Source organism: Xiphophorus couchianus, chromosome 17 (genome assembly GCF_001444195.1).
Source record: "Xiphophorus couchianus chromosome 17, X_couchianus-1.0, whole genome shotgun sequence".
Lineage (NCBI taxonomy): Eukaryota > Metazoa > Chordata > Actinopteri > Cyprinodontiformes > Poeciliidae > Xiphophorus > Xiphophorus couchianus.
In genome coordinates, this window is record NC_040244.1 from 3,806,001 (window position 1) to 3,827,254 (window position 21,254).

The following is a 21,254-nucleotide window of genomic DNA, read 5'->3' on the forward strand; positions in this document are numbered from 1 at the left end:
GCATCAAGGTCTTCTAAGATCATGTAGATAAAATGTGACAGTTTTTTTTATAGCCTTCAAATTACCATTTGTTTTGTCTATCTTTCTATTTTAAGTTTGATCACAACTAGGTCTTATTTGCTCATTTTCCATGCATCCAATATTAGAATAAACATGTATTTAACAGCAGATTTTAAAAAAATGAAGAGGTCTATATAATTATACAGGGGGACAAAAAAAGTATTACTCACCTCTATCACTGCAGAGCTGAACTGTTATTCCAGCTTGTGTCCGTTCTGAGCAGCTCCACCGTTTGAGAATGATCTAAGAATAATAAAAATAGATCTTAACAGTTCAAAGTTTTATGTACAACATTGTGCCTGCGGGACCCATCAGATGTCGGCTGACATCGCCTGCACAAAGCCTTCTGCCTGTGAGTTCAGTAGTAAGGAAAGTGGTGAGCCTGCCTCTTTGGACTAAACAAACACAAACATAGTGTACACCAGTCATTGATTAGTTTAGGCTAGAGCTAATAGTCAGCCTTTACGTTTAGCACCATCAGCTGAACCAGCGATCTGAAACCTTGTCTTGTTAGGGAAAAGGATTGCGCGTAACTCCTCAAAAACAAGATTTACAAGTAGAATTTGACAGGAGATTTAGGTTTCCATCATTTCTTGATGCATGTGAACTGAAACAGGTTCAATTTACCCAACAGAAGTTTTATATTAGATAATCTGCAACTGTAAATCCTCATGTTGATGCTAAACACAATGTCGACTGGGGAAAGGAAGCAGGAAGGAAAGGAGAAAAAGGGAGAGGCTGATGAAACCTTCAAGCAGGATGGGAACAGTCAGCCTCTGATCATTTCACATGCTGCTTACTTTTGTTTGGGTTTTCACTAACAATAGGGCCATTAGGAGCACAGAAGACACAAACAATTCATGCAATCACACAAAAAATTACTTTCATTACAATTACAAGGATGACTCTACAGTCATTAATATGTTTAAACGCACCCATCATTGGCATGAATGGTATTCACATTTTAGGACTTTATTGACCAACTGAACCATTATTTCAGGGAGGGATAATGAAACGGAACATAACAAATTTTACAAACATGAATTGGATACACAAGTTGGAATTTGTTGTGGATTTTCTCTAAAATATGCTAGTTGTTTTGTATGTCTAGTTACATTTTTAGTGTGACTAGACACCTAAATGTGTTCAGAGATTTAAACACATTTATCTGTTTAAATATCCCATGAGGTTGGATTCCAACTATTTTACCAGCAACTCTCTTATGCTGGCTTGTTAACCAAAGTAGAAACAAAAGGAAAAAAAGAAAAACAAACAAAAAACATTGACTTTGTTGCAGTTAATTACCAAATTATTTCCATTCTGCTGGTTGTGTAAAAGCTCCTGATTAGTCATTGTGGACATTACACTGCACCATCGATTTCTTTAAAATAAGGTAATAAAGTGACATTAAAGCAATGATGATAACATATTTTTAGTGATTAGTGTTATCTTTGGGTTTCATCCATCTTCAAGAGAAATAATCAGAAAAGCAATGAACCAAACAGACAAAAGAAAATCACAGGGACCATGGGGTAGAATATTTTATTAGTCATTTAACAAAATATCTTTTAGAAAAGAAAAAAACAAGTAGAAACAATTCTTATTTATTTCTTTGAATTAAAAGAAAACAATATTTCAATTCAAATATAAACAGATTTTAGAAATTAAATGCAGCACTCTTTTTCCTGGTGTGGTGAAAGCTACATGTTGTCCTTCTAGAATACAAAAATAATGTTTTATTTTAATAAAAACATTTACTGTTGTTATCTGACTGCTACAGTATAGACCAGCTATGTACAACGTCACAGCAAAAGCTAAACACACACTGACCCTGCCAAGGGAAGAATTTCTAACCAAGTATAGCCAAGTAGAAAGTGGATGGACAGGATATGCTTAAGTTTTCTCTGTTGAGTTTTAAATCGTTTCTGTCATTTAAGTAAGGTTGTACTGAGACAATACAGATCATTCCAATCAAACTGAAAAAGTAAGACGTGAATAAAATGTTAAGCTGTGCAAATCTTATGTTGACATAGTCATATTATTGTTGCTTGTTTTATGAAGCTCACTTTGTGGCAATGACCTGAGCATTTCAGCATGCTAAAACATTGGAGTTATGAGTAAATTTTAAAAACTAACATTTTATTTTATTCTATCTGCTCCTATATTCTTGTTTCTTTTTTCCTTGTTGTGAAACACTTTGTGATTCTCATCTTGAAAGGTTCAACATAAAGTTGTTTTGCTATTGTTAGCCTTAAAAACTGCTGTTTGTTACAATCAAATTATAGCTCCACATCTAAATGAGCAAACTGTGAGGTAGCTGTGAGTAGATTTCTATGAAGCTTGTTAGTTTATTCAACTTGGAGTAAGATCATAATTTTTCCCCTCATAGAAATAGGATGTTAGGACAAACAACTACTATTGTCATAAAGAGCCATGAACGTCCACATATTGCATTTCAATAATGACCACTTTTCAAACAACTGTCCTCCATGTTTAATTAGCTTTTTTCACAACAGTTTTCTTTTCTCTGTGTCTGAGCCAAATGACTGGTTGTGTCAGTCAGCTGCTACTGTCAATTTAAAATTCCTACTTACCTCCAAAAGAATAACCTTAACTTGAAGTGACTTTTTAAAGCCAAATTTCATGTTTTTGCAGGAAAAAACTGCTGATGTACATATAGAGCTTGAGTAACAGGCCGTGTCCTTTAACATTTTGAGGTTTGATTACAAGTTATTCAGTTTAAACCCCCAAAACACAGATTTGGACAAGTGAGTCTTTTAAGACCACTGCATAGCTCAATGCAATGCACACCCACTGTCTGCAATGCAAAAAAGGAGACTTTGTTGTCAACAATTTTTTCCTGGGTAGACACTACGGATTTTTAGTCCTTGTCCGGATTTAGCAATCAAACGACAATATTTTGCTGCATTCTGGCCTGGTTATTTCTTTCACATTTTCATAATTATTTTTCAGTTCCAAGCATTTGAAAGGAACGGTTGTGAACTACAAGCCTGAACACAATTTGAAAAAAAAAAGCGCTCAGATATATGCCGTTGAAATGTCACATGCCTAATTTAATCACATTTTTTATAATGTTGACATATTTGCTGCAATTGGATTCTATAAAGAAAACCAAATCAAAGTCCAAGTTTAAAGCCTGTTGGTCGATGATGACATTTGCTAAAAGAGTGTTATATTGTTATGCAAGACCTGAATAAACTGTGCATAATATAATTTGTAGTTGTCATTATAATTTTTTTTTAAAACCGTTAAGGAACAGTGTGTTCTTATTTTTGTCAATATAATGTAGCCAACTTTTGTAATTTAGACTGAAAAAGTGTATTTTACTGCTAAAAGCAAAAATATTTAGCATTTCTATTCCTGTACTTATCTTTTAAAAGATTGGTCTAAGTGAGTTGGACTGTTGCGATTAAATACAGTAAGTGAGATTTGGAGGAAGTGGTTCACTAAACATCAGATTCAGCCCTTGGACAGGAAGTGTGTGCAGACAGACAGTGGGTGTGAAGAGTCATCAGTACTTGCTGCCGGAGCTGTTAGCGAAGCGGCTGACGTATGCTTTATAGATGGAGTCCAGGAATGAGCTGTCAGTCTGAAACAAAGTAAGCAAGCAAACTTAGCGCAGAAAGCTGTTTTTAAGCATGTGTGTTTATTACCACGGAGTGTACACACTGCATTTACATTGTTTAAGAGTTAAAATAAAACAATTAAAATGCAAAGTGTCAGGTATGTTTAATGGTTTTACCTGAATCAGGTGCAGCAGTGCTGCTTGAAGCTGGCTTCTAGAAAGAGCTCTGGCCTCCTCCTGCAGTGAAGGTTTGCATAAGGTTGAGGGTACAGAGCTGCTTTCTGGAGCAGCCACTGGTAGCCTGCTGCTGGACTTCGTCTGAGTGAACACACTGGGAGAGAGGAGCAGGATGGGGGCCACTGTGGCAGGTATCCGCTGTGGGGAGATGATCTGCACAGACAGGGACAGGGATTAAAGTGGAACTCAGTGTACACATCCAGGCTAAAAGCCGTAGGTCACCATGAACGATTTAGCAGCTGAGGACATAAACTCACATGCAACAGCAGCTGGTAACATATTAGATTCAAGCCGTGGAAAATTTGAAGAGAAACGTTTAAAAGTATTTCCACCTCTTGCACCTTTATATAGTTTGTCATGTCCCAAAACAAAAATATTATTAACTTATAATGTTGATATCTGATGTGATACACATGGAAGAAAATAACATTTTATCACAATTACACATTTTAAATGTCTGGCATTCATTTGTATTCAGAATCTCTGAATAAATTCTTTGCAGAATCACACTTCGCTGCAATCACAGCTTTGCAAATGTATCTTCAGAAAAAAGTTCAAGTTATTTTAATTTGGAAGAAGTGTCTGTGAATATCACAGAGCTACTGTTTAACCATTGTTGTTGTTGAAGTCTTACCACAAATTTACCAACTGAATTTAAATCTAGACTTTGACTGGACCATGCTAACCCACTGACATGATTTTAATAAATCATTTTATTTCAATTCTGGATCTAGGATTAGGCTCCTTGTCCTGCTGGATGATAAACCAAGGTCATTGTTCCAAATCTTTTCAACTTAAAAGGTTTTCTACCTGAATTCCCCTATATTTAACTAACTAGATCTTCCAATGTACTAATCAGCTTTCCACAGCATGATGCTGCCACTCATCCCAGGTTTTTTGTGAATAGTGACATATAGGGTGATTTTAAGGCATTAGATAGATATGAATACTTTTCTAATGTGCTATGTAAATGCCATATGAAAGTCTAGTTGCAGCAGTTTCTGTATCTGAAAATCTGCCTCACTATTTCACAACAAAAACAAAGTGTGCTATTAAGCAACCAATTATGAGCTTCGGTCCTTAAAGTTAACTACTTTTCCAAAAAAACTCAGAAATTAGTTAGTCTTATTAGTTGGTCTAAAAGAACCAGTTTTTTAACTGGTTCTTTTTTCTGGCAAAGAAATGTCTGATGCTGTAATGTGACAAAACACAAAGAGTCATGGGAAGAGAACTGCTGGTCCTTAATGACACCAACTATTGGAAACAAGAACTACAATCCTTCCATTTCCTCATGCTGTAGTTTTGTTTCAATCAAGAAGAGCTACTGTTTAACCACTGCTGTTGCTCTTTTCTCTCTCTTACATTAACAACTTTAAACTTTACCTATAGAATTTTATAGATAAGAGAAAAAAAGACCTGTATTCAGCTTCCAACTGAATTGTTTTGTTTACCTGAAACTGCAGCTCAGCTTTTTGATCTGGGGCAACTGAAGTCTGGGTTGGGCCTGTGCCTAAAGATGAGCCTTGGCTTTGACTCGCACTGGGCCCCAGGAATCGAGGTGCCAGTCCTGGATGTGGATGGAGTCGAGGATGTTCGTGGGAAGTCAAGCTCTGTTCCTGCTGGACCAGCTGGAGTTTTTGCAGGAGCTCATGAGGAGAAACCACACCCTGCATCTGGGATGACAAACCTGGCGAACAACCATAGAGCATCATTACTTGGTCACAGCAAACACTGACTAAAGCAAGCATAAAGTTGAATATATGCTAAGGTTCACGCTGAAAGATAAACAGACAGACATATTCAGAAGTCACATAATATGAAGTGAGTTATTGGAAAAATATATTTTTTAAATCTAAATCAGACCAGATTTGACAGAAATTATGTCTGAAACAATTAAACAGATTTATTGCGCTAAATCACCAACAAATTTATTAATCGGTTAAACGTTAACTGGCGTATACCGACTCAAAAAAACTAAATTTTCTGAAAAAGAACATATTCAGAACAGTAATTATGCCAAAACTGCACATAATTTATATACATTTCGGACTTAAGATAAAAACACTCATATCTGTAAATAGGTTTTAATCTAGATTAACTTTAGATTACTAGTTAACTTTATTAATCAATAATTCTTTTTTCAAATAAAAACTGCTTAATGTTTTTCTGGTTTGTCTTTTGGTGAATCACATTAAAGTAGGTTATGCACCTGTTCCCATGGCAGCAGAATCCGTCGGCCCTCTCTTCTGTATCTCTGCCTGTAACTTCGTCAGGCCGAGGAGGAGCTGCTGACCTTGTTGTGCTTCGAGGTGGGAACGTGACACAGAATCCAGTTGGCCAGGCTGAGAGGCGGGATAAGGGTTCTGCTGCAGCACCAGAGAAGCCGCAGCAGTGAAAGAAGTGGCGAGTAGAGGGGGTGGATGGTTTTGCAGGAGACGCTTTATTGGGTCGTGCTGCTGCTCCTGGTGGTGGTGATGGAGGTGGGGGTGCTGATGTTGGTGATGGAGGGGATGATGGTGGTGGTGGTGTTCTAGCGGCACCCCGTTGTCACACAGCCGGTTCTCTGGGGACTCGGACAGTGTCTGAAGCACGCCCCCAGCTGCTGCCGCCCCCCTCTGTCCCTGCATGAGCTTTGCAATGGCCGGACAGTGCTGAAGTTGGTTCGGCAGTTGGCGGAGAGCGTTCCCGCTCTCTTCCCTGTCCGCCGGCCCGACTGCTGGGTCTCCACCTCCGGAGGTGGCGACGTTTCTGCCAGAGTTTAGTGAATCCTCATAGGTCAGTGTGCGGGCGACAGGTGGGCGGGCGACCTTTCCTGCTGCCGTGGAAGCAGCCAGAGGAGGAACTGGGTCAGATTTAAGAGGGTGGTGGTGCTGATGCTGAGAGCCTAACAGGGTGGTTAAGGTCACAACCGTGGTGTCTGCTCCTTCATTGACCTGGAAGGGACAAAATTAACACAGGTAGAAATATTATGGAGAAATGTGATATCAAGCCTGAAAACACACATTATATGTGTGTGTTTTACCTGAGTGTTTGGTTTAACTGGTATTGGTTTGATCAGATTAGGATTTCCACACAGTACACTGCTGCCCCCAATCTCCTTTGGCTCTGAGGTAGACTGTCAGTAAGACAACAGTGTAAAAAACACACAAAAGAATCCATTAGAACCCTTACAGATGATGTAAACCTTAAAGAAACATCTGGATTCCACTACCTTATCATACTCTGTTCGTGCCTTGGTCAACATCTGAATGATGTCGACCGCTTTAGCCTCGGTATTTCCTCCAACTAAGACACCTTGTCCTTCTGCTGCTGCTCTAGGGGATAAGGAACCACCCTGAGACTGAGCGAGGATCTGCTCCTGCTGGGTCAGACTGGACAAAGCGCAGATTCCCCTCATCAGTTTCAGGCCATTAATTAAAGAAAAGATTTAAAAGCTAGAAAACCTAACTAAGGTAAATGTTTCTGCACATTTCATTTTTTTTTAAATATGCACCCTGGATATGTTTTAGCAAGAAATAAATGCAGAAGACTTCTAAAATGTTCATACTTGAAAGAAAATCAAACTTTACTTGGAGAACATTTATGCAATGGGAAAATAAATCCAATGCAAAACTAATATTTTACATAAATTAAGAAAAATAACAACTCTAGTACTATACTTATTGATACTACTAAGAATTCATGTAAAAAAAAAAGTTACTTAATTAAATTAACTATTAGATTAGATCAATTAAAAAGTTAAAACAGCTGGAACTGTGACAGAAAAAGAGAGAGGGTCCAAGTTTAACTTAAAGCCACCCACTGTGAGGAGGAAGGTAAGAGAAATAAAACAAATCTCCAAAAATTATAAGGACCTGCAAGAAACAAATACATATACCAGCTAAAAATGTGTTGAAAGTTCTTTGATGTGGCGGTAGTTTCAAATTCAACAGAAAATTAAGGAATTATGAAACTTTTTTTCATTTATGACTCAATGAACTCATCTCTAACCCTTAACCTTTTCAATAAGAAAATTGTAACTCCAAATGTGTTAAAGTATCTGCTGTTATTTTGTGTGTTTACAGATGAAAACTTGAGAGATTTTAGTTTTAGCATTTGTGCAAATTCTCAACTGATTAAAGCTCCACTCTCGTAGCTTTACTACTCTAGAAATAGCCTATTCAATCATAAAAGCTCTCATAGCCTCAAATGGCTTGGGTTGCAAGTCTATAGCTTCATCTTCTAATGAGCAGAAGTAAATAGTTTTCTGTAACACATTAGTTTTTGATTGCAAAACAACTCCTAAATGAAACAGTCATATTTTATGTGAAACTGCCATCTATTAAATTTATACTTACATCCTCATCCTTTGTGCAATTCGCTGACAGTCCTGCTTATCGTAGAACCAGATCCCATGAATAAACACTGAGTAAAAAAAAAGATAAGATTTAATCAGCCGACCAAACACATTTACAGTAATAATAATAGTACTATAAAAAAGTATAAAAAATAAAAATCGAACAAGATGCTTTGCTTTGCAATAATGATTCAGACAATGAGCAGAAAAATCAATTTTTATAAATACGACTCTACAGTTCTGGGATGAGATCATTGGTAAGGTCAGCAGACCACAAAATGAGCAAATTGACCTACTCATAACCTTAAAATCAAATAAATACACAGACATAAAATAGCTCCAATTTTCTTCTATGACATCAGAATCCACACAGCCGAGGCTTTAAAATGAGTAATTTCCCAGCCAAGCCAATGGGAAACAGAGGCAGGCAGCACCATTATGCAGTGAAACATGGGCCCCAGGAGTCTCTTGAACTGTATAAACATAGCGAGGACAAGAGGGAAACCACTCCAACATGGTTCTTTAGAAGGTTGCATGGCAGCAAGTTAAATATGTTTTATTAATCAAGTTCCTATATTTAACTACAAATGATTTAACTGTTTTTATGTGACATTTCCTCAAAATGCACCAGAATTGATGTATTCCCATTAGCAAGAAAAGGTGCAAAACATTTTATATCTCATTTTATCTAGTTTGGATCTTTGATCAAATACAGAAAATGAGAAAAAGAAAAAATGAATCCAGTCTTACTGTTAATTTATAGCTTAAAAATAATTAATTAACGCAATGTTCCAAAAACAGCATTTTAAAGTTCCTAACCTTTTCAGACTGAACATTTTAGGTTTCTATGGTGTTTTATCATTACATTATGAACATATAAGTGAGCAAGAAGAGCATTAATCAGAGTAGAAGTCAAGAGGCCGATGGTGACTCTGAAGGAGCTGCAGAGATCCACAACTCGCATAAAAGAATTTCTTTGAGAGAACTATTAATCGTACAATTTACAAGTCTGGCTTTTATGAATAAGTATCAAAAGAGAGCCATTGTCAAAAATGAGGTCACGAGAACACATGTTTGCATAAATGAACATTTTGACCAATTTGGCAAATAGCAGAAAACTAACATTTTTCACACTGAGTATATCATCCCCATGAAACATGGTAGTGGAACCATCATGATGTGGGAATGCTTTTCTCAGCAGGAACATCATGAATCGGCCACAACGTTCTGTTCCTAAACATCCAAACCTGGTTGGGGTAGGACTCAAAGTACTAGCACCTGTAACTGGAGCAAAAGGTGCTTCTACAAAGTATGAACAGCAAAGGGCTGACTAATATTTTAATTTGCAGAAATGTAAAATAAATAAAAAAAATCTTGTAGAAGTTTTCTTCTGCTTTATAGTAATCTTTATCCATTACATATAATTCAAACACATTAAAGTTTATGTTGGCAACGTGCAAAATCTTAAGATAGCTTGTGGTGATGATTTTGTTTTCACACTAGTTTGTTGAACAATCTCAGAAAAACACAAATTTGTTTTGCTGTTTACTAGTTACAATAACAATACAACAAATTTACTGGATTAATTTGACTAAAATAAGACAGAATGATTCACAATCAGTTTTGTTATTCTGGCATTATAATACAAGAAATATTGGCTTATCATCTGTCTGTGCAATGAGTTGTTTCTCGTCACTTTAATCTGGAATATATTGCGTGTATTAAATAAATGCTTATTTTTTCATGTCCTTATAAGCCAATAAGACACATTAAAGGAAACAAAATACTGTCTGGTTTGAACAAAGTACTATCGCAAAACAAACAAAAAATAGAGATACACTCCTTGTGTAAAAAGAAAAACAACTAAAGTATCTATGTGGTAGCTATCAATACCACACAGAGAACATGTATTCCCAATCCGGCACACAGACCAGAGAGGTCAGCGTGATGTAGGAACAGACAGAGAAGGGGCCGGCAGAGACATACACAGTCAGTTAAGTAGACCCTGGGAAAAATCAGCCCTATTCCAAATAAGTAACTGCAGTGGGAGACTTGACTGGTGGAGCCAGAGCCACTTAGCGCTCACTGGGGATGAGACAGCTTGACAGAGACCCCGGGACACACACAGAGTCGAAGTCAGACAGCTGGAAAATTGAGGAAAAATGAGCAGGACTGATAGGAAGGAGTGAGGTGTGTTTGAGGGAGATAATCAACTCCATAAAAATAGGAACATGTAGTTCTCGGAGCTCTCTGGCTGTCAGGTAACATTCGCTAATGATACAAAAAAGCAGAACTGAAGGTGACAGAAAGACAGCTGGGTAAGAATATCTGACGTCTCTTTGACCACTCCGAACGCAGCCACAGAGACGGAGGACCAAAGTAAAGAGCACAAAGATAAAAAAAACAAAAACGTAAGAGCTTATTTAAACGTCTTACCAATAATGTGTGGTATATCCTGACCCCTGATTTGTAGAAAGTGTCTGTTTTATCAGTGAAGAGGCAAGACTGCTAGAAGAAAGGCAGGAGGAAGACCACCAAAAACTGTACGGAGGAGAAAAAGAGGGGAGGCTCTAGTCTGGTCCCAGGACATTGGAGGGAAGAGGTGGAGGGCAGTCAGACATGTAACACCCAAGCTAAAAACCATACCACTACAACTGGGAAGACAGCTAAGTGACCATGTGGGAGGAAACCTTCAGCAGGACACCTTCTGTTCAGAACAGCTGATGATAGGAGCGAAACCTACCAGATTGTCGGCGTTTCAACCTGGATGCCAGAAAGTTCAACCAACAACTGTCCGGTGAGGTCTGCAAGTGACCCGCATCTGAAACCCTCAGGGACCGGGACAATCCAACCAAGACAGAGAGCACATGATGATTGCTCTGCATTCGCTTCTTAACCATTTACTGCTGGAATCAGAATCTTTATGAAGACTTTCTCCTGTTTTAGAAAGCTTTGTTGGCCAAGGTGGAGGATGTGTTGTTCAAGACAGTTTGGATTGACTTTTACGTCAGAATGAGAAAAGATTTGCAAGGAAAGCTCACAGTAACAGACTATTTGTGTACATTCCTATTGGCTCGGCTCTTAAAGTAAGACACATTTTTTTGGAGTTATTGTTGTAGTAGGAGACCCATAGCTGTTTTTGGTTAGATTCTTAGGGGAGTACGTATTGAAACTTAAGAGTTAAATAAAAGTACAGTAAAGGAAAAATTGCTGTAAATATCTCTACCTAAATTTGAAACTGAAGACGGGGCCTAAAGAAACCAGTAATTAGTAGTGTCAAATTATCTTTGGCAATTTTTCTAGACTTTTTTGAAAGAAAAAGGATAAATTAAAATCAACCGTTGAAGAAATTTAAAACTGCTCGCCTGCTCTGGGACCATGCTGAGGGGCCTGTTTCAGAGGAAACTAAAACATGAGAGACTGGAGGAGGAACCCGAGGTCCGATTTAAGGGGTCGCTGGTGTCCGAGAGAGATTTGGGATACGAGTACATCAGACCCAGAGGTAAGACTACCCACACATGTGATTTGAAGGAGATCAAAGGCTGTGACAGAAGAGAGAGCTTGGTCTTATGCACATTAGTACTGCCGTGTCAATATTCAATCAAACTCTTTATCATATTCACAAAATATATGTCAAGTTTGTTTATGACGATAAACAATTAAATTGTGTGTCTTACTCACATTACTAGTGGGTCAAATTATTACTGGAAGTTCAAGCTTGGTCAGACTGGAAGAGGAGGATCTGTGAAGCCCAACCTTCAAGTTTAGTCACAGAATCTCAAATTGACTGAAGTCTGGACTTTGACTGGGCCATTCAAACCACTGAACATACTTTTACCTAAACCATTTCTTTGTAACTCTAGCTGCATGCTTATAGTATCCTGAAAACATTGAACCTCCAGTCAAGTCTCAATTCTTTTAAAAAAAATCCAGTCCTGTCCATTCATTTGACCAGCTTCAATTTAAGCATAAGCATCCAAATAGCATGACACTGCAACTACTGTGAAAGTGGTGAGCCCACCTAGTATTAAGTTTTTCCCACACATTTAAATCAAGCTGTTCATCTTCTAGTCCATCTGACCAGAGCATAGTCTTGTACATGTTTGCTAAACGGCTAAAGAGAAACTGGAGGGTTCATGGCTTTCTTCCAGCAATTGGTTTCTTCTCACTGCTATTCCATGAAGGTCATATTGGTAAAGTGCACAATTATAAGCTGTCTTGTTTTCCATTGGAGCAGTGCAACTTTGTAGCTCCTTCAAAGATATTAAAATTTGTCTTAATGCTCACCTGATTTAACTGGACACACATTTTTGATTTGTAAAAAAGAAACAAAAGAAAAACAACAACAAAAATTGTTGAAAGCTGGAAAAATAATGCATATAATAATAATAATGCACAGCAGAACTGTGGGGAAAGTTAAAAGCCTCTTCCTCTTGAGGATGGGGAAATAACGTCTTGCTCGCACTACATAGCTCTTGCTTGAATCTTAGCCCATTCTGTGGTATATCTCTGCTGCTTATTTTTAGCCTGCGATGCCACTTTGTGCCAACCGCCATTCCAGGAAGTTACAGCCGCTCAGAGGGCTACATGTTTGTCTAATGATAAGATTCCATGACCCCTCCACCAGAGGTCACGATGCACTGGGACGGTCAGTTTTGCCAGCAGCTTATGAATCGAATGTTGGCCAGTGAAAACAACTCTTCAGCAACCTAATGACCCAAAATACCACACAAGAGCTTTTTTCCTTTAATATAACTCAGAAGTGTTGGTTTTGAAGGCATGTTAAAGCACTTGAGGCATTATTACTTGACTAATGTGCCAAACTTTGTACTTTTTTATTTTTTTATCTGGATAGTCAACAATCTTTTAAATCGCAGCAGCTATAGAGATAAAATTCCGTCTGATTACAACAATTATTTATATCTCCTCTTTTGGTGCTTTATAATCAAAGTAAATTAAGGCTACCATTAGGTTTGACCATTATGTTTGCAATACACACCCTCTTTGACTCACATAACTCCCATTTTAGCAGAGGAAACAATCATCAGCTTTGTCGTGATTACTTGTTTAAAGTACTTTTAATTTTTTCTTTCTTCCCACAACAAGTGAGTCAGCCTCACATTTTAAATTCATTCTCCGTTACTGAACTATTCCATTCCTTAATTTGCACTTCAAACCATCAAAGGAAGTGGAAAAGGTCACTTAGTAAACTTTATGTTATACACAGTACTTCCAGTAGCCTCCTGGTTATTTATTATTACTATGAGTAAGCACAAAATCTATGTCGAGAAGCAGAACGATCAAAGCAGGCGTAAGGAATCCACTTCCATCTGCTTCCTAGGAAGCCTCAAGGAGAGTTGAAGGCAGGCGGGTGTGCAGGGGGAGTGGATGTGTGTGTGTCAGCAACTTCTGCGTCACTGTGTTTAGATTATCAGAGGCTGTTGAGGTGTATCTAATCTCTGCTGGCTGTTTTTGTAGTGCTGTCAGACTCTTGTCCCACAGGCACACTTAGCAACGTGATTGTGTGAGCGAGGGTCGTATGTAGGTCTCAGAGAGACTTGGGCTGATAAAATTTACTAAAACGTCTCTACTTAGTTCCTTAAATGGAGCTACTAGTTCCCACTCAGATGATCTACTTTCTCCCCTTTCATTATTTGTTATCGGTCTTCCAAACCATTGCACAAAACAAATCTATCCTGCTTTTTGTAGGGACATGATCACACCATCGGTATTATGACCTAACTTGGCTTCTGAGAAGTATTGCATCTAACTTTGTAAGAGGAGTCTACATCTATTATAGACAGGCAAGGGAGTCAAGTAATTAAGAAGGTCTGCATAGACTGCCAACCACATTTTTAGCACTTCTGGTAAAGATATGTACAAATCACACTAAATAATCCAAACAGAAAAACCTGGAAAAATGCTAATTTTAATTTGAGTATGTTTACTAAGTGAGTGAAAAAAAAATCCTGCATCTGGAAATAATTGTTCTATAAGTAATCTATGGCTTCTTGTGTTATCATTGTATAACTATGATGTGACACAAAATCGCTTTTTTGTTAGCCACTTAGCTGAATGAACACCCATTTTATGCTGCTACAATGCATAGTGAGCTGGATGCTGAAGGAATATCAACAAAATATCACTTTTAAAGAGCAGCAGCAAAAGCGTAATTTTTAAATCACCAAGTTGTTTGGGATTGATGCTAGTAAAAAATGTTTTATTTTTCTAAATTACTAAATGTGACATAATGCTAAAGCAATAAAAGATAAATAATTGTAAGGCATTTCACACATCTAAATAAGTGGTACCACTGCATGCTAAAATCAATACAGAACAGATGATTTAATCCCAAAAATGTTACAGGTATTAAACAAAAAAATAATAATTAAATCCTTATGAGCAGTTGAAGTTACCACATTTGTTTTTTCTGTAAGGTTTAAACACAGTATAGAATACTTTCCCTTTTTTCCTCTATTTATAACTAATACTGGTATACATACTCTTTAGAGCAACTTAGCTTGTTTTATTATAACCCAGTTCCCAATTGATGTGAATGCAATAACGGGAAAACACTGAGGAAAAACAGACAATATCAATGACTAAGAGGTGAACTATGCATACGTGTGTATTTAATGCTACACTATATATCAAATCACAGTCATCATCATAATATCAGCACAGATTATATTGCAAAGTATCTTGGATGCAATATGTGTTAGGTTAGCACAGGTTAAGTGTCATGCATTAATGGTCTGGTAATACACATGGCCAGTTGGATGAACTCTTACTGCCCTCACTCACCACAATCTGATATTTAATGTTTGCTACCGAGTCACCAAAGCTCCCAGTGTGTCGTGAGACATTGTGTAATGGTAAACAAATAAAAATCTTCGACAAGTGTGGTTAAATAGTAATCAATATTGTTTTCACAGTTTTCAGGAATTGTAAATCACTTGAAATCATGTGTATTGTTGCATATGTTGCTTACGTCGTGCATTACGGTAAAGAAGGAAAGGGTCCTGCAGCTGGAAGTCCAAGTCTTTTGTGATGGGCTCTGTCAGATTCTCCATATTAAGACGGTTCATTATTGTGAAGCCATGCCTAGGAGATGCCAATCTGAAATAAGAGAAGCATACAACACAAAAAAGATTAAAAAAAAATTTGATAAATATGGCTAGAAAAGCTACTTTTTATACTTTACTCTAGTAAACCTACATAAAATCCAGAGCAATTAATTTCCTTCAAAGGTTACCTTTTAAACAGAAACCACCTTTGTGTATTTTGTTACTTTAAGGCCTGAAAGTTTTTTTTCTATAGAAAATTTATTACTAAACAGCAATGTCATAAAAAAATATTTTACTTGCTTTGCATTCTGTTAGCCTTGCCTTTATGAAATACTGACAATAATACAGGTTTGTGGATATGACTTGACAAGACAGGAGCAAATTAGTGGATAAACACAAACTACTCGTTCTTAAACATTTCTAAAAACTTTACCTTGTGTAAATAAACAAAGTGCCCTCCACTTCTGTCTTCTCCTGAAAAACAATAAAGTGTTGAGGGCAAAAATAAATAAAAACATAAAAAATAATAAATAAAAGTTTAATTAAATATTTCAAACATTTTAAACTCTATATTTAAAATAATAACTCCTTATGGTATGTTCAATAATAGCAAACCTGTAGGCCAGTTTAAACGCGTGCCTACCAGAGAGAAGCTAAAATAGGCTAAGCTAAGCTAGCATTTAGCACATTCTTTTCCAAAACTTACCCACTCATTTGCTCGGTTATTATAAGTATACAGGGCGACTTGGCTGGCCACGTCCACAATGTTGTTTATGTAAGGGTCTTGTCTCTGCAGGGCAGACAGACTTATGTCCAGCCCTTTAGCAGCAAGGCAGCTATTGCTAGCTGCAGAACTCATCGTTCTCTATGGAGAAGATATCCAGCTAGCAAGCTTAAACCTCAACACTCACAGAAAGACTGATAAAAATAAACAACCAAACACGCAAACGGCAAGTGGAAAATGTAGTTATATCGCTAGAATCCCCTTGAGTGTCTTTAAACGAGTATGAGTGAAGTAAAAGCTATTCTTCTTACTTTTCGAGCTCTAACTGTAATGAGTGAGTTTTTGACCAGCCATGTTTAGGTGGGCAGATTGTAAACATCCCAGACATAACTAGTTGCGCGTCGATATGCAGATCCTATAATTCAGCTTTGAAAAATCGATAAAAGAAACGTGTAAGTCTGAAAATCAAAATAAATAAATAAATTTCAATATGATAGGGATGCCAACAGTTACATGTAGATGTTTTAAAATCAGTAGCTGTAACTCTGTTATTATTATTATTATTATTATTATTATTATTATTATTATTATTATTATTATTATTATTATTATTAAAGTCTAGTCTTAGTGAGCCGTTCTGGACAAAAGAACAGATACTGATACGCATTTAAATTAAACTACACTGTGATGTAACAGCAGACTTCTTAAGAGGGTGTTTTGATTTTACCGTCTGCAGCAACTTTTTATTTTATTTTATTAATCTTATTTACTCTGACCTCACGATTTTAAAAATAATTCATGAATTTAGCTTTGAGTAAATAATGTGATTGTAATTTTCTGAAGAATAATGATGGCGTTTAAGCTAGGTACATATACAGCCACCAGGGGGCATTAAAGAGATGCTTCTGACAACACTGATCTCCAGTTTTTAAATTATATGCCTGAACTGTAGTTAATTTGAATGCAACTGAATTCAAAACTTCACAAAGGAAAACTTTAAACGCCACAATGTTTATAGGTCTGGGTGGTATTCAACTTGTTCTACTTGGTTTATGAAGTCTCCTCGACTAAAAAATAATCTCTCTTTCTAGTGAGGATAAAGTCTTGAGTAAATGTAAAAAGAAATTACTTTTCTAATTTGACCTTACTTCAACTATATTTCTAATATCTGAAAAGTAGCACACATATTTTCCCTACAACAAACATGATGCTACCAATTTTTAAATCCAAAACTACTCTTAGTATCCTTATAGGACCAGCGAAAAGACGGGGGCATTAATTGACTCCCGGTGTACTCAGCTGATGCTGTTATTTTTCATTCAAAATCAAGTCAAATATTTCATTCATAACATACACATAACAGCAGCGGACTCCTTCATGTTCTTCGCTAGGTTACAGTGATGTTATTCACAAGTACAGATCAAAAAAATGTAAATATTGTGAAAGGGTTCAATATTTCTTGTCACTCATTTGCTGATTGTTTCCATGTCACCGTGCATTCATACCAAAGGAGGGATGATCTATTACTGAATGCAGAGGGATGAACATAGTTTTCAGAAACCTGACATTTCTTCTTTAAATATCCTTTTTATTGATCTTATGTAATATTCAGATATTCTGAGATGCTGGGTTTTCATTACCTGCAAACAATAATAATTGAAATTGCAATAAAGATTTGAAATATTTCATTCTGTGTCTACTGAAAATTTTAAATCTGACATAAGTGAAAACAAAATATAGAACCTTTTTACAATATTAAGTTTTTTGAGCTGAGCCTGTATGCTTTGCATTTGTGAACAGGATTTTGTTGAATTATTAGATTTCAGACCTGAAACTTATGTGACAAAAATGGTATCTAAATATTTTAATAAATGTTAAGATATATATCTAAATCAAATATCTATTTGATGATATTTGATCTATCATTAAATAGGTTATGATCAGGTTTTGGTGCTACAGAGGGAGTCAGTATGTTTTTGAATGATTCCTCTAACCATGGCTTTTTGTGACACCTCTTCCCATTCATCTAGCTAATTTATTAGTACATATTAAGTTTAGGAAGTATTCATGTTGAATAATTTTTATGCACATATCCATGGCTGTTGTATACAGTAGGTGATGTTGCTAATGTCGTGGGGAGGGAAGTCTTGCCAAAAAAATTAAATCTTGAATCTTATTATTATTAGTATTATTATTATTATTATTATTGCATTAATGTAAGCTGTATAAGTATTTTAAATACCTGAACTTAGTTTCTTATTTTCCCCTTGAATTGACTTTGTAATCCATCACCAATTAAATTAAGTGAACAGACTGAATGCAGCGGCTATAGATGTTTGGAAATACGACACATCCTTCCTGAAAGGAATATTCAAGGACAAGAGCAGAAACTGATACAGGAAAAAAGATCTTTCTAAAATTTGACTCAGCAATTATAAATTACAGTATCGGGTCTAGGATCTGATAATAAATCCTTCTCCAACTATACTTTGAATCAAGGTTGAACTCTCAGGTTGGAGTTTTAAGCTTTGTGAAATTTCCAAAATGATATTTTTTTTTCCACACAGCTTCTTATTCTACTTACAAAATGAAACCATCAGAGCACAAAAAAAGTATTAACCTTGAGAAATGAGCATTTAGCAGAAAGTCAAAACTGAGCTTTCTGTCTATATTCAATAGTTTGACAGATTTCTGAGGATTTCTGACAAAAAAGATAAAAAATAGACTCTCTCTATCCCTCTCCCTTGCTATAAATAGTAATGCTAACAATTTCAATAACAATTCTCATGATAGAAATAAAAATCTTCTTGGTCAACTATGTCTGCCTTTTCTTGAGAACCTTGCAAGGTGTAAGCTCACATGTATATGTGCTTAAAATTTACTTCATTAGCTTCTAATGTGCTGGCTGCAAGGTGTCAGTTTGCAAATGATAGTACTAATGAGTCATTCATCAGGCCATCAATACCGCCAATAAGTACTCAGTCAAGACTGATTGTTTGTCTCCTGTTGGTAAAGGAAACATGTTACAGTCTATCAGAATTTAACCAGTAGGCCAGCTGATCCTGATCATTTTATCAATAGAATAAGTTACAACCTTAGAGTAACACCCACAAGTTTATAAAAGTCACATTTGCTGTAAAATAAAACATTAATTTAGTTATTCAGTGGAAGAAAAAGTTATCAAGTTGCTAGAGGACCAGTACAAAAACAATCCTCAATACTTACTAAACACAAAACTTCACACACATATTTTCTGTATGTCCCTGCAGACAGGGAAGAGACATTGCGTCTGACGGCAAAGAGCCATGATTAATGGGTGATGAATAGCTTGCCTGAAATGCACCACCTGGATTTACCATCAGGTACATCTTCCGATGGAAGATAAATTAAATTCACTGACTAATATTTGGATTTAGAAACTTGAATTTATGATAAGGTCCATTTTAAAGGAGGCGTTTAGACCGAATAATAAAAGTTCAAGAGTATGAAACCATATTTTATCACCATTTAAGCTAATTTTTATTTGTATGTGAGTAATAAAATTGGTATATTTTCCAAAAATAAAAGTAGTACTTGTAGCAATCTAACTCTGAACACTTATTCTAATACACTGACATTTTAGATTTATAATCATATTTTTCAAATACATGCCCCTTATGTGATCTGTTGCTGTCTGGTGGTTGCTAACAAGTGGCTGATTGCAACTGTGCTGCACATGGAATTACCCCAGAGGGACAAAATCATCTCCAACTACTAACACACAACACATCAACAAGCGTTCCACCATTTTACTCAAACTTTGCGAATTAACACAAAGTTGATTGTATTGAAGTTCACGATACCATGACAATTATCTCAACTTTACTTTAAGAAAAAAAAAAAAGCAAGTCAATGACAAGATGCAATCTGCTGGGTTTCCTTAAATAGAAAACTTTTTAAGCCAAATTAAATAATGAACTGAACTTGATGCACCCTGTGTTAACTAGGACCAGTTAGAATGCATGTGTGATTGGACTGAAGTGACTTGACTGTTTTACAAAGTGAATTGAGGTCATGTGTTGTGAAATGGCGCAACAAGAACTTAACTGGATTAAATAACTTGATTTTAAAGAAGGATAAAACAATCTGCCTTTCTTTTATCTGGCATTTAGCAAATTGGGCATCTGAAAAGACAGCAAAAGGTATCAGCTTTGAAAGAAATGTTGTTTTTAATGCTGTAACAAAAAAATTGACATAGGTAATTATTTATACCTTAATCAGTAATAAATTGAAAAACCTTTATTGGCTCCACAGCCATCAAACCCTTCCTGCACTTTTTATATGATATTGAGATGATTTATCATCTTGATGATGAGCCTAAGGTGCTTACGGTTGGAAGGCTTCCATGATTTCACAAAAGATTCTGGTAAGAACTCTGGGTTTCTCTAGGGATATCAGAATATTAATACATGCTATTTGTTTGCAAAATTGTAAACTTTGTATGATTTCTTTCCTCTATTATTAGTAGTTTAAGGGACATAAATACTCTCTTTGTAGAGCAGTATATATATTAGAAAATATTTGTATATTCCTAAATTTGACCCCTCTGTCAGTTAATAAAATCAAACTAATCTGGCAATACATTTGTAAAAGGCTAACATGAAAAACTATGTCGTTTATGAACTATTTCTTTTTATTTTAATAAGGGAATTACACTTTGGTAAATTAGCAGGTTGCTGTTTTTTTCCTACAAGAGATCTCAGCACTTTCACGTTTGTCTGCAATTCCCAGAGACAAACTCACTCGCAAATATAGAAGATGCCCAAATAGAAAAGATATTCCATGTACAGGCTGGATTACAGAGGACATTAGTGTGTCGGGGGGTGTGTGTGTGTGTGTGTCTGCATGCTTGCGTGTCCCCTGGGGAGAAGTATCTGTTCCCATGACCTGCCCTCCGTCCAGTCTTCCTTCTCTCAGTCTTTCCTGTCTGTCGATCTTCCATTCACAGACTAACAGACCAGCTGAAGTCTTCTGCTGTCTGTCTGTGTTGCAACCTCTCCACAGCAGTGAGACGTCCATCTGCAGCAACGAGAAGGTGTTTGTATGGTAAACAGAGTTCAGGCAGTTTTTCTCCAGTATACTTAGACCAACTTTTAACCTTTTTAACTTTCACGAGCTTTCAGAAAAAAACAAGTGCTTGAGGCCGACCGACTGTCAAATCAGTCACTGCAGATTAGAGTCACAGATTGATCTTGTGACTCTTTT

At 36.4% G+C, this 21,254-nt stretch overlaps 1 protein-coding gene across 2 annotated transcripts; it reads right to left on the bottom strand.

Annotated features, from left to right (window-relative positions):
- Window positions 1-1,648: 1,648 nt before the first annotated feature.
- On the bottom strand, window positions 1,649-16,412 carry dcp1b (decapping mRNA 1B). Of its 2 annotated transcripts, none has more exons than XM_028044315.1 (10): window positions 15,993-16,412; window positions 15,720-15,760; window positions 15,211-15,338; window positions 8,221-8,287; window positions 7,095-7,254; window positions 6,906-6,998; window positions 6,093-6,816; window positions 5,335-5,570; window positions 3,824-4,036; window positions 1,649-3,670 (listed from the first exon to the last, which is right to left on the bottom strand). In XM_028044315.1, exons 1-10 carry the CDS (start codon window positions 16,143-16,145, stop codon window positions 3,593-3,595), a joined length of 1,893 nt encoding a protein of 630 aa, XP_027900116.1. In that variant the 5' UTR covers window positions 16,146-16,412; the 3' UTR covers window positions 1,649-3,592. The 2 variants fall into 2 exon arrangements, with proteins under 2 accessions (XP_027900116.1, XP_027900117.1); XM_028044316.1 differs by having other exon boundaries at window positions 16,322-16,404.
- Between the last annotated feature and the right edge of the window lie 4,842 nt (window positions 16,413-21,254).

Coding starts and splice junctions, on each gene's coding strand:
- dcp1b (XM_028044315.1), bottom strand. CDS start 16,145: ATGAGTTCTGCAGCTAGCAATAGCTGCCTTGCTGCTAAAGGGCTGGAC. Junction 8,288..15,210: donor TCTTTACCGTAATGCACGAC/GTAAGCAACATA, acceptor TTTTTTACTCAG/TGTTTATTCATGGGATCTGG. Junction 7,255..8,220: donor ATTGCACAAAGGATGAGGAT/GTAAGTATAAAT, acceptor CGCTTTGTCCAG/TCTGACCCAGCAGGAGCAGA.